Below are 13,091 nucleotides of genomic sequence, written 5' to 3' on the forward strand. Positions count from 1 at the left end.
AATTTTACTTAATGGGTTAAAAAGGCTTTTAGAGATTTTGACTGATTTAATACTAACTGAGGTGAATGATTGACTAGATTATAGTTTGGAATTGTAATATGGAAAAGGTTTTATATAAGGAGTTATTAGGATAAGAAATAGAGTATATATGTGAAATATAGTAAGAAGGTATCTTTTGGAACAATATGTTTGTTTTAGGTATGATAATTACTTTGATGGGATTTAAATTTTACTTAATTGGTTAAAAAGGCTTTTTAGGGATATGGATTAATTTATAGAATATATATTTGAAATAGAGTAAGAATGTATTTTTTTAGAGTAATGTTTTTATTTTAGGTATGATAATCACTTTGCAATGGAAGGAGAACAAGAAAATGGATTGTGATAAAGGAAGACATGGCATTAATAAATAAGAAATAGAATATATTTGGGAAATGTGAGAATGTAACTGTTGGAATAATATGTTTACTTTAGACATAATTATTATGTTATGAAACGGGAATTTAGGGATACCTGAAGTGTAAATAATATGTTTATTTAAGGCTAAATTGGATTACGGTAACTGTAAGTTAGTAAAGCTTAAAAACAGGTTTTGTACTTATATAGGTGAAATGTTACTGACAATTTTTTTGATGGATTGAACTCTATTTAGAAATGTATTAATTTGAATATGTTATATTAATTTAGAGAAATAGAGAGGAAATCTTTAAAGAATTAACCTGAGCCATATATGTACGATTTTGTTTTTGGATGATTGATTACCCTATCACCACGTTGTTTCCCAAGCACTTTGATGTAAAAACTAAAAAACTAATAAAACTTGTTCAAAAAAAAAGACAGGAGAGGGATATCCTTGTGGCACTTAAAAAGCTGTGTCTTTGCTCTCCCTTACTGCCACTTAATCTTGAGAAAGGACAAGCTTAAGGAATTGCTAAAAGGGTATAATTGCTAAAAGGTGTTCTTTTGTGCTCCAAAGTATCCTTTTACCTTAAATATGAAGTGTTGCATAGCAGTCTTAATGACTATAGGCCAGATATATGTGATATTGCTATGATATTTTGCATATGGATATTGATTTGCAAATTTGGTGCTAGCTATATTATGGCTAAATACATTGGTAATGTAACATTATTTACAAAAAGATGGCTGTACATTATGCCATAACATATGTCCATTCATATATTGCCAGCGCACCCAGAAAGTAGATGAATATATAAAGGGTATATATTCTTCATAGCTTTCAATGGATGTTTCATTCTTTGAGTTACTTTCTAAGGAATGATGTTTTGCAAGGAACTCTACAAGCTAATTTTTTACAAAATCAATTTAATGGCCTAAGTGGCCAATTCCAATTCTATGATTACATTGTGTGTATCTACCATATTGCACATTGTTTTAAATTTCTTTCTATGAAGATTGTTTAGAGTGTGTATAGGTGCAAACATGGCACATATCTCTAACTCTTTCACAGCACTTCCATTTTTTCTTTCTGTAGCTGCCCTCTGACTCACTGCCTTAGTATATATCACATACTAGGCGGTCTATAAGACTTTTGAGACTCCAGGAGACAGAACATCCAACTCAGCCTCCTCCATCAATTCATCCTACGTCAATGGCATCCCCCCCCCCCATTTTTGAGCATGTATTGTCACTTAGGCCATTAAAGCCAACCCATTGCTTCAGGTAGGAATCTGAATTAAAGCATGACTATCCAGCCATTATCATATCCAGTGAAGGAGTTTTTATCTCCTCATTATGTACTGCTGAATTGCTCTTCCTGTTCATAACTCTCAACAGGAATCTGTCTTTCTGTAACTTAAATCCTTGATTCCATATCCTGCATTCTGTCATGCTAGGAAACTTTAGTTAGTAACTAATAAAAGGAGTGTGGGGAGGAATCCAGAGTTCAAAAAAAAAAAGAGTTTATTATCTTGAATAAAATAGCATTTATTCATCTGCTCAGTTTATCCTGAGCAATATACATGCACCCACACATTTTTGCTCGTATGAATACAATTTTTGTATTGTCCCTTTTTCAACCCTTTTTATTTTGCTGTATCAATAGTAATGTTTCTCCATGTTAAGTGTGTTAATGCACATGTATGTCAGACAAAAATGTATGAAGGATTTTTAGACCTCAGCACTGAAAAATACAAGAGAATTTTGAGCTGTAAACAGAATTTTCAGTGAGAACTCTGTTAATTCCAGTCTTCTCTTTTGCAACAAAAAGAAGTGATTTTAATTCAGTACCTAGGATTGCATAATTAGTTAACCACAAGGATCCTGATAGTTACTAGCCATTCAGTCAATTGATCTATTCCTGCATCTGTGAAAGGATAAAAGGATACTATGCACCTACTTAGAAGACACAACTAGAATAAACAACAATAACACAATTTTCTTTCTTGCTAAATGAAACTTCTTGCCTTGGGTTCTTTCAGAACATTTGGAAAGGAATAGTACTAGTTGCTTTCTGATTATTTTTTTGAATTACTTTCTTGATAAATGAGCAGCCCTCTAAAGATTACTACAGAGTGTATCAATGCTGGAATCCATAATAAATATTAAGAAATGAATTCTTAATATCTCCAGTCCCAGTTGCATCATGTTCCCAAACTGTCACAGACCACAGTGTTCTATTCTTGCCAGGATATTGCTTTATTCCCCACTCATACTTTTTACTAGAATAAAATTAGAAATAACAAATAGAAAATGGCCGCATTATAATAGCATAATTATTTTTCTGGCACTGAGTTCATTAAATACAATGGGATTTGCACCAAAGGAATATCCTAATGCAATTCTATGGTTGTTTTCTGCAAAGTAAATCCTTGTGGTTAAAGGAGTTTCTTTCCAATAACTGTGCATGGAAAATAACCTACTTCTTTAAATGCAATATTTCTAAGGTAAATAGTTAATTTTTAGCAGGATTGTGATGTTTTATTGCTCAGCTCCATCCAGCCACCCCAACTCTACTCTGAATTAAGGGATTACAAGGTTGTAAAAGGGAGTTTAAATTGAGTTTGTGACATTTTATCACAGGTGGGGAATTCTTCTAAAAATCATTTTGGATGCCTATATGACAATACAAATATTATCATTTCAATGCACCTGGGATGATGTTATGCAGCCACCCCAGAAGCAGTTAGATGGTGAGCTTCCTTGAGATCATATTATAATATCTATACCATTGCAATTCTATGGCTCCATATCATGGTGAATTTATTATGATTTTATCTTAATTTAATATATTATCTCCTATATAGCATTGTGCTCATATGTTGTATCAGTGATTGCAAGGCCGCTGTAGATGTCATACTTTAAATAAATAAATTATAACAATTTGTTTACAAGCAGCTAGTGCTCTAGAAAAGTTTACTGATAAGATATGAGAGACAGATCTTTTTACTTGTTAGTTTTAGAAAGAATTATGTATTTTCTTTCATTGTAGATGCAGTTTCTGAGACCCCAGAAAATATTACAGCAATCTACTGCAATATATTACCGCAATCTGGTGACAAAATGGCAACATAGCAGGCTGCCCTTTTACTAGCTCCACTGCTCTGAGAAAGCTGAAAGGGTGGCAAAGAAATCTGAGGCCTTACCCTCCTCACAGAAGAAGCCAGACAAAGCCAGGGAAAGGAGGACAGTGCTCCACAGCTTCCCAGCCATCATTCAGGGTGCTCCAGACGTCTTCTTACAAAGGCCACAGCAGGACCAAAACTCTCACACTCAACCTGGTTCTAATTAGTCGGTGGGAAAGATTTGTAGCAGAAAGAAAGAGGGAGTAAGGCCAGCTGTGGAGAGCCACTGCCCATCCTGCTTATTTGGGGGACCTTGATAAAGAACAGGAGGAAACACGACAGCCTCCCTCCGGGAATTCAGCATGGAGGAGATTTATTGTTTCAGCCAGTTCACAGGAACTCCTTCTGCTTTGGCAGTCGTCAGTGTTTTTGTTGCTCCATTATTTTGTTCTTTAGCTGCAGAGGTCAGGAAAGGTTGCTTAAAGGAACGGATCTCCCTTTAGAAGAGGTCACTTTGATAATGTTGAAAATGTATTATAAAAGGCATTTGGAATTCATCCACTCACACTTAATGATGGCCATACTTAAAGCAGGATGAACGTTTCTATTACTATAAGAAATATACTCTCCAAACTTTTAGAAGAATGTTTGATGAACAGTTCCAGTTAGGGAAAGGCTTGTATTGTGCAATTTGGGCTACCATTTTTTAAATGCAACCTGAAGACATACTATTTCCAAGAATGGTTGAAGCTGAGGCAGAATGAGTCAGTTTCCTCAGACAGCATACCTTGGGAAAAATGGATGCTTCCTAAATTAACAGTGAATATACTGCTTGTTTTGCATATTGAAGATTAAATTTCCATGTCAGTCAACTTCTGTATTTAGAATATTTGAGAGTAGAAGAGGAAATGCTTCTTATACATTACCAAAGACCAGTGCTTTTTTTGTAAAAAAAAAAAAAGTGCCGGAATTCACACACGTCATACAACCCGCCTTGCCTACCCTACAAGGTTCCATCCCAAAAAGGTGCCAGAACTCTCTTCTGGGTGTTCTATGACAAAGAAAGCTCTGCCTAAGACCATGAAATCTCTTAGTCTTGTTTTACTGAGTTGTGACATTCTGTCCTGTTTTTCAGCTGAATGCCCTCCATGTTGATACACTTAAGTTTCAGTTGTGTGGGTTAAGTTTTATCAAGTCCATTATTAATTTCAGATACTGATTTTGTACATTGTTTCCTGGGATTTAAATATAAAGGTGAGATACATATGGATATTTTCAAATTAAACACAAATGAAAATTAAACTCAGTAAGGATTTTCAAGAGAACAAGCAGTACTATTGTATGCATATAGGGGGAGGACGGCATTCTTCCAAAATAAAATATCGCCACCTTTGTTTAAAACAATATCATAATTTATGGTAGGAATGAAAGAAGTGAAGTCCAGGATTTAAAAAGTTCAATATCTTTTTTAGTTTTGGAGAGGTTTATTGTGTAAGTTGGTATTTGGCTTTGTAGTGACTTAAGGCACCTATTTTACCCCCAAAATCTGAAACCCATACAAAAATGAGTGCTGGTTCTACTCATATCAACGTGTTGCATTAAAATTGGCATATTATCAAGGTAACAAAAATTCTATACTTCTAGTTTGTGGCATTCAAATGGTACCAAAGCCTCAACAGGAGCATCTTCCTGTGTCCTTTTCATGGTGTAGACTAGATGATAAAAATAGGCCAAGGCCATAAACATTTATGGCAATGTTTCTCAGCCTTGGTGACTTTAAGATGGATGGACTTTAATTCCCACAATTCTCCAGCCAACACGGCTGGCTGGGGAATTCTGGGAGTTGAAGTCCACCCATCTTAAAGTCATCAAGGTTGGGAAACACTGATTTATGGCATTAAAGCCATGTTACTATACTTGAAATTTAGCGAACGTTTACACTGAAATTGAGGCATTTTGTGAGAAACTATGTCAGACAAAGGCCCCTACTACATGTCAATGATCTCCACATTGTATTCCAGACTAATTAAAAGGGAAACAATGAATCAATTTCCTCAACATGTTGCTGTTGTTTTTTAAATGCAAATATTTATAATTTTTTTTACTGGAAGCAAAAATATAAGCCATATGTAAGGCTTAATTTTCCAAAAGAATGCAAACTCACTTCTTGTAGCACTAATTACATCTTGATCCAAATTTTATATTAGGTAAAATCAACAATGAAAATGAAGGGAGAAGCTGAAGTTGGACAAGAACAAGTAATCATTCAGTATCTGCCAAAAAATATGTTTCAGCCTTTGTAATTATGAAATAATTTGTGTAGCAATATTGTAGCATCTGGGAAAGCAGGTATCCTAAAATTATTATTAGCATCATAACCAAAGACAGTTATTATCACATGCCATTAGTTATATCAAAGGTGAGATGATCAACGTGACTTTTATAGATGGAAGCAATTATTTAATAAGAAGCAAAAACACATATAATTATCATTGGACCAGGAATAGATACCCAAGTGCCTTCCAGATATTTTGGACTATATTTCCATAAATTCTGACTATTACCTATGCTAACCAGAGCTTTTTTTCTAAAAAAAAAAAAAAAAGTGCCGGAACTCACACATGTCATACAACCTGCCTTGCCTACTTTACAAGGTTCCATCCCAAAAAGGTGGTGGAACTCCGTTCTGGGCGTTCTATGAGAAAAAAAAAGCCCTGATGCTAACTAAGCTTACTGGAGATGTTGTCTAGAAGACTTTGAGATATTGATTTCTACGCATACTTTAGCTGGGAGATGTGTTTTGGTTTCCGAGGTGGAAAGGAAGGAATGAAACTAATACCTGATAATTAAACACATAAGATTTTATTCAAATTATGGCTGAATTGTTTTTATCCTTCAAACTGTAAGATCAACCTTCTGGAGAACCTCATGAGGTGGAAAAGTGGACTAAGCTATGTGCAGATATTAACACTGAGTCTATGAACACTGCTCCTTTAAGCTGCTTCTACTTATTATACTCATGTGCACATGATTCTAGACTCATATAAGAAAGTGTTGTCTGGATTAAGATACCTAGCAACAGCTCACAAGGTAGTTAACCAACAGAGCAGGTAACCATATGTTCTCTTTGGATGCTGCTGTGCCTTCCCATTTTTCTTCTCCTGGACAGCAATTGATAATTGCTTTTATTCCTGTAGTGCAGTGTTTCCCAAACTTGACAATTTTAAGGCATGTGGACTTCAACTCCCAGAATTCCACAGCCAGCGTTGCTGGCTGTGGAATTCTGGGAGTTGAAGTCCTCATGCCTTAAAATTGTCAAGTTTGGGAAACACTGATGTAGTGGATCTTACTGGACACAGAGACACACACTTAAAAGTTTCTCTCTCTCTCTCATCCCTCTTTCTATGTCTCTCTCTCTTTCTCTCTTTCTGTCTTCTAGAATTGAGGTGGCGCAGCAGTTAGAGTGCAGTACTGCAGGCCACTTTAGCTGACTGTGTTCAGCAGGTCAGCGGTTCAAATCTCATCGGCTCAAGGTTGACTCAGCCTTCCATCCTTCCGAGGTAGGTAAAATGAGGACCCAGATTGTTGGGGGCAATGTAAATATATATATACATTGCTTACTGGTGTACACCGCTTAGAGAGTGCTCGCACTTAAAGCGGTATATAAGTCTCATAAATAAATAAATAAATAAATTGTCTTTAGTAGAAATGCTGTAATAGCACAATGGTTTTAACACTTGTCTTGACAATAGAAGGTTCCTGGCATTGAGCAGAGAGTGATTAAAACAATAATGAAATGGTGCACTGTTGGACTTATTTTTAAAAATCTGAGGGGAAAATATCAAATTCAGAGAAAGAAAAATGACATAAAAAAACAGTGTTTAAGCAGCAATCTTTTTATCTGCAAGCCAAGTTAGCTGTAGAAGTCATTAGAAACCATGGTAACAGTTGACTCAGTTGCAGAGGAATTCCTGCCTCTGAAGTAGCCAAAGAACTGTTGGAGTTAGCTTGCAGCAAAGTAAAATACAGAAGCCAAAATGGACAGGAGAGCTCAAGCAACATAAGCGAAAAAGAAAAACAGCAGCCAAAAATATGTCTAGAGGTCATATTTGACGCAGGGTGAATACAGGGTGATGATGTATGTTCCTGCCCTTCAAAAATGGTTGCTAGCATATTCTAGTGAAGAGTCAGTTGGGAAGTATGATTAAACCCAATGAAATGAAAAAAAAACTAGTAAAAGTGAAAGAAAAATTAATGAATGTTTGCAGATCCACAAATATTATGAAAGCAAATATATGAAGCTGGGTCAAAGATGTCTTTCTGCTTATGTTGAAATCTAATAAACTTTAGTTATAAATTTTATAAACTTATTGAAGATAATTTCAGTTTGTTATGAGATTTAATATCTGAGACTAGTGGTTTGTTTTTCTTTGCTTGAACCAAAAAGTCACCTGCTATTTATTGCAGATGTTTGGCCTAAGTTTGTGGCTCTGTGGTATCTTATTATTCAAAACTGTCTTTACAAATGATGTTTTGGTGTTCCAAGGAGAGTCTGTCCTGCATGTTTATTAAATTAATTGAGTATACACTTCTATATTAGGGAGCAGAATTTACCAGGAAATGTGGCTAGAGAGTCAAAAATGTCCAGGTCAAGTTTAAGATCAGTATCTTAAAAGAAATTACAATTTCCTCATAGTTGCTGTTGCTAATTGTGCATATCAGTTGACATTTTTCTTTATTTTAAATGACATACCAAATTTAGATTGATAATGATTTGCACTAGCTTTCTAACACTAAATTTTTGCATCACCAAATCAGTTCCATGTTTAAATTGCCAATCTCTTCAAGAAAATAATAATAATTTAATTCTTATCCTTTGTATTTTGATATGTTATAGCTGGACAGCCATCTTGGCTAAAATGAACTTGGGTAATTTGTGATTCAGAGTCTTTGAGAAATCACTCATTATTTTTATATTCTGTGTGAATGAAGCAATCTTGTTTCCATGTCACACACTTATTTGAATGCTGGAATTGTATTGTGTGAACTCAACCAATGGGGAGCAATGTGCAAAATCTTGCCTCCTGGTAGCATCACAAACCCTTTAAATTGCTGGAACGATTGACTACTTTCCATAAATGCAGTTTTTTGTATCAGTTGTTTTTTGCTTTTTGCTTTTGTTCTTTTGCTGTTTATTTCAGATTCTTTAAATTATTTAAGTTTAAATTCTTAAGCTTATGATTAAAATTTTCTTTTTTTTAAGAATTGAAGGCAGAGTCACCTAATGTTTTCAAACTTGTCTATTGTAATAACTTAGAAGTAGTTAATGAGCAAGTGATTACAAAGTGAGGCTTGTCTTTTATAAATCTCTACCATGGTTCTGGACAAAATAGCTTAATGCTTTTGTCTCCTGGTGATCAAACTCACAGAAAATCACTGCCCTGCAGTCTATTAGCAAGAAACATCTGTATGGAGCACAAGTGGGCTATCTCCTGGCCTCTCTTTTTCTGGAAAAGTTCCAAAGGACTAGCCTACTCATTGGTTCCTTAGTCTTTGCCACAGTTGTTGGCTCTGCTTTCACAAAGCTGTCTTCAGTTCATCATTCTTCTCCCTGAAGTCCCAGAGTGTTTTTTTTTTTAATTTCAGGCACAGGTAGTTTTTAAATTATAATCATTTAATGATGGTTTGAACATATGATCATTTGGCGTCTGACAATCAAAATCAATTAAGCAATTCACTTAATAACCATCTGATTGCTTAACAACTATAGTAAAAAATGATCATTAAAAACAAATCTGGTCACATGATATCTTGCTTAACAACTGCGTAGCTTAACAATCAAAATTCTGATTGCAGTTGTGGTCATCAGTTGACAACTACCTGTAATGATGATAAATGTTAATATATTCTCTATTCCAAATTATTTTCAGCTACCCCTGTAGCTGCTGTTATTTGCATTTTTTTTTAAAAAAATACTTCTTACACACAGGGACACATCAAATTTACAATATTTGGATTGTATGAACTGAAAATCTCTATTCTCTCTTCATCAGACAGAGAGGGAAAGGGGCCCCTTCTTGTGGAATTTTAGGGGGTTCATTCATGATTTTCCATTTGTAATCATCCTATTTCCCCTCCCCAGTGTTTCTTCTATGTTGCTTCTGTTCAGGAAAAAGTCCATTAAGAAGTAAGATGAACTACTTCACTAATTCACCTTTATTGGATCTCTAAGAATTAGCTGAAAATTGGGGTAAGAGACAACTAGAGTATTTAGAAGGGAGAGGTTAAAAATCAAGATGGTGACTGAACTGCAACCTTTTTATGTATGTAAAGAGGAGTAGGATTTTGATCACATGGCCACAACCACTATTTTAACTTTTTGTCTCCCCCATCTCCTTTGAGCTGGAGAGAGAGAGAATTTTCAATTTCTTACAGATCGTTAACATTTGAGCTGATTCTAGTAATCACCAGGGGTTCTCTGCACCAGGTTACTGGCTACACAGTTTAACCCCAAATATATAATAATGGCTAAAATATTTTCAGAGTTAAAAAAATATTCCACCAACTCCTACTTTGGCAACTTGGTGAACTGTGTCTCTTTTTCTTTGCAGATTTCACCACTTCCCTTGCCAGAATTTCCACTTTCCAGTTTATATCAGGGGCTGCCACAAAGAAGAGGGAGTCAAGCTATTTTCCAAGACACCTGAAGGCAGGACAAGAAGCAAAGGGTGGAAACTAATCAAGGAGAGAAGCAACCTAGAACTAAGGAGAAACTTCCTGACAGTTAGAACAATTAACCAGTGGAACACCCTGCCTCCAGAAGTGGTGAATGCTCCAACACTGGAAGTTTTTAAGAAGAGACTGGACAGCCATTTGTCTGAAATGGTATAGAGTTTCCTGCCCGAGCAGGCCGTTGGACTAGATGACCTCCAAGGTCCTTTCCAACATTATTATTATTATTATTATTGATCATCACATAGTCAGCCAGATGTTCAGACTGGATTTGGCATTTTGTCTACCTATCGAGTCCTTACCCAGGACCTGGGATAGGCAGATGTGGATGTTTGATGGTATTACAGATATTGTCGTAGGATGGAAGCAGTTCCTAGTAAGGCCGCCTTTTGCAATTGACTAATAGCGAATTTGTCAATGCCAATGGTGTTCAAGTGGTGCTCCAGTTGTTTTGGGATTGCACCCAAGGAGCCTATTACTATTGGTACTACCCTTGCTTGCTTTTGCCACAGTCTTTCTATTTCTATTTGTAGGTCTTTGTATTTTGTTATCTTCTCCAGTTCTTTCTCTTCTATTCTGCTATCTCCAGGCACTGCCACGTCCACTATCCAGACTTTTTTGTCTTTCTTATCGACAATTGTTAAGTCTGGGGTGTTATGTTGCAGGTGCTTGTCTGTTTGAATTCTGAAGTCCCAGAGCAGTTTAATTTTATCATTTTCTATGACTTTCTCTATTTTATGATCCCATTATTATTATTATTATTATTATTATTATTATTATTATTATTATTATTATTATTATTATTATTGATCATCGCACAGTCAGCCAGATGTTCAGACTGGATTGGCATTTTGTCTACCTATCGAGTCCTTACCCAGGACCTGGGATAGGCAGATGTGGATGTTTGATGGTATTACAGGTATCGTCGCAGGATGGAAGCAGTTCCTAATAAGGCCGCCTTTTGCAATTGACTAATAGCGAATTTGTCAATGCCAATGGTGTTCAAGTGGTGCTCCAGTTGTTTTGGGATTGCACCCAAGGAGCCTATGACTATTGGTACTACCCTTGCTTGCTTTTGCCACAGTCTTTCTATTTCTATTTGTAGGTCTTTGTATTTTGTTATCTTCTCCAGTTCTTTCTCTTCTATTCTGCTGTCTCCAGGCACTGCCACGTCCACTATCCAGACTTTTTTGTCTTTCTTATCGACAATTGTTAAGTCTGGGGTGTTATGTTGCAGGTGCTTGTCTGTTTGAATTCTGAAGTCCCAGAGCAGTTTAATTTTATCATTTTCTATGACTTTCTCTATTTTATGATCCCACCAGTTTTTGCTTACAGGCAAATGATATTTTTTGCAGATCTTCCAATGCACCATTGTTGCTACTTTGTCATGCCGCTGCTTGTAATCAGTCTGTGCAATCTTCTTGCAACAGCTTACCAAGTGGTCCACTGTTTCTTCAGCTTCTTTGCATAGGCGGCACTTACTGTCTGTTGCTGTCTTCTCAATTTTGACTTTGTATGCATTTGTCCTTAAGGCTTGGTCTTGTGCAGCCAGAATTAGTCCCTCGGTCTCTTTCTTCAATTTTCCTGCTCTTAGCCATTGCCAGGTTTTATTATTATCTGCTTTCCCAGCTATTTTTTTCATGTATTGGCCATGTAGTGCTTTGTCTTCCCATGCCTCTATTCTGTTCTTCATTTGGTCTTTCTTGTAGGCCAGTTTGGTCTCTCCAGTAGTTAGTAAGCCTTCCTGATATACTAATTTCAGTGCATCTTCATCATTGTTCTTCAGATATTCTTCCAAAGCCATTTTTTCTTCTTCAACCATCTGATGTACTTGTAGCATTCCACGCCCACCTATTTGCCTTGGTAGATAAAGTCTATCAATGTCACTGCGTGGATGAAGGGCATGATTCATTGTCATTATTTTTCTGGTCTGCCTATCCATTGCTTTTAGTTCTGCTTGAGTCCAGTCCACTATTCCAGCTGTGTACCTAATGACTGGGATTGCCCAGGTGTTGATTGCCTTTATGGTATTTCCTCCATTGAGTTTGGATTTTAAGATCTTCTTCACTCTCTTGATGTATTCACCTCTAATCTTTTTCTTGACTTCAGTGTGCTTGATGTTGTCAGCTTGAAGGATACCCAAGTATTTGTAGTACTCTTCCTCATCCAGACTCTTAATGTTATTTTCGTGGGGCATCTTGATTCCTTCAGTTTTCACTATTTTTCCTTGTTTGATAGTAAGTGTGGCACATTTGTCCAAGCCAAACTCCATTACAATATCTTGGCTATATATACGGACAGTGTTGAGCAGCGATTCTATTTCAGATGATGTTTTTCCATACAGCTTCAGATCATCCATGTAAAGGAGGTGGGATAGTCTGGCAGATGTTTTTGATGTTTGATAGCCATGTCCTGAGTTATTCAGTATTGTTGACAGAGGAAACAGTGCAATAACAAATAGTAATGGTGATAATGAATCTCCTTGAAATATTCCTCTCTTGATATTAACCTCTCCCAGCTCTTCACCATTGATCTGCAACTGTGTCTTCCATTGTGCCATCGATCTTTGCACAAATTTTCTGATGTTTCTACTTACTCCTGTTATTTCTAGGCACTTTATTATCCAATCATGTGGCAGAGAGTCAAATGCCTTTTTGTAGTCAATCCATGCCACATTCAGGTTGGTCTTCCTTCTCTTGCAGTTTTCCAAGATCATTTTGTCTATTAGGAGTTGATCTTTTGTTCCTCTGCTATTGGGGCGGTTTCCTTTCTGCTCAGGTGGAAAGAGATTGTTTTCAACTAGATGCTGTTGTACTGCATCAGCTACCACACCAG

General features: G+C 36.2%; 1 protein-coding gene across 4 annotated transcripts in view; it reads right to left on the reverse strand.

Moving 5' to 3' along the window:
- Positions 1-3,847, reverse strand: part of EMCN (endomucin) — a 44,074-nt gene extending 40,227 nt beyond the window's left edge. For 2 of the 4 annotated variants that reach the window (XM_039361303.1, XM_039361302.1), the window contains exon 1: positions 3,606-3,847. In XM_039361303.1, coding sequence (XP_039217237.1) covers positions 3,606-3,675 — 70 coding nt within the window. In that variant the 5' untranslated portion in view covers positions 3,676-3,847. The remainder of the gene's footprint in view (positions 1-3,605) is intronic. The other 2 variants (XM_039361306.1, XM_039361305.1) reach the window with 1 other exon arrangement.
- Between the last annotated feature and the right edge of the window lie 9,244 nt (positions 3,848-13,091).

This window comes from Crotalus tigris, unplaced genomic scaffold, assembly GCF_016545835.1.
Source record: "Crotalus tigris isolate CLP2741 ecotype Arizona unplaced genomic scaffold, ASM1654583v1 scf7180000019245.846064, whole genome shotgun sequence".
Classification (NCBI taxonomy): domain Eukaryota; kingdom Metazoa; phylum Chordata; class Lepidosauria; order Squamata; family Viperidae; genus Crotalus; species Crotalus tigris.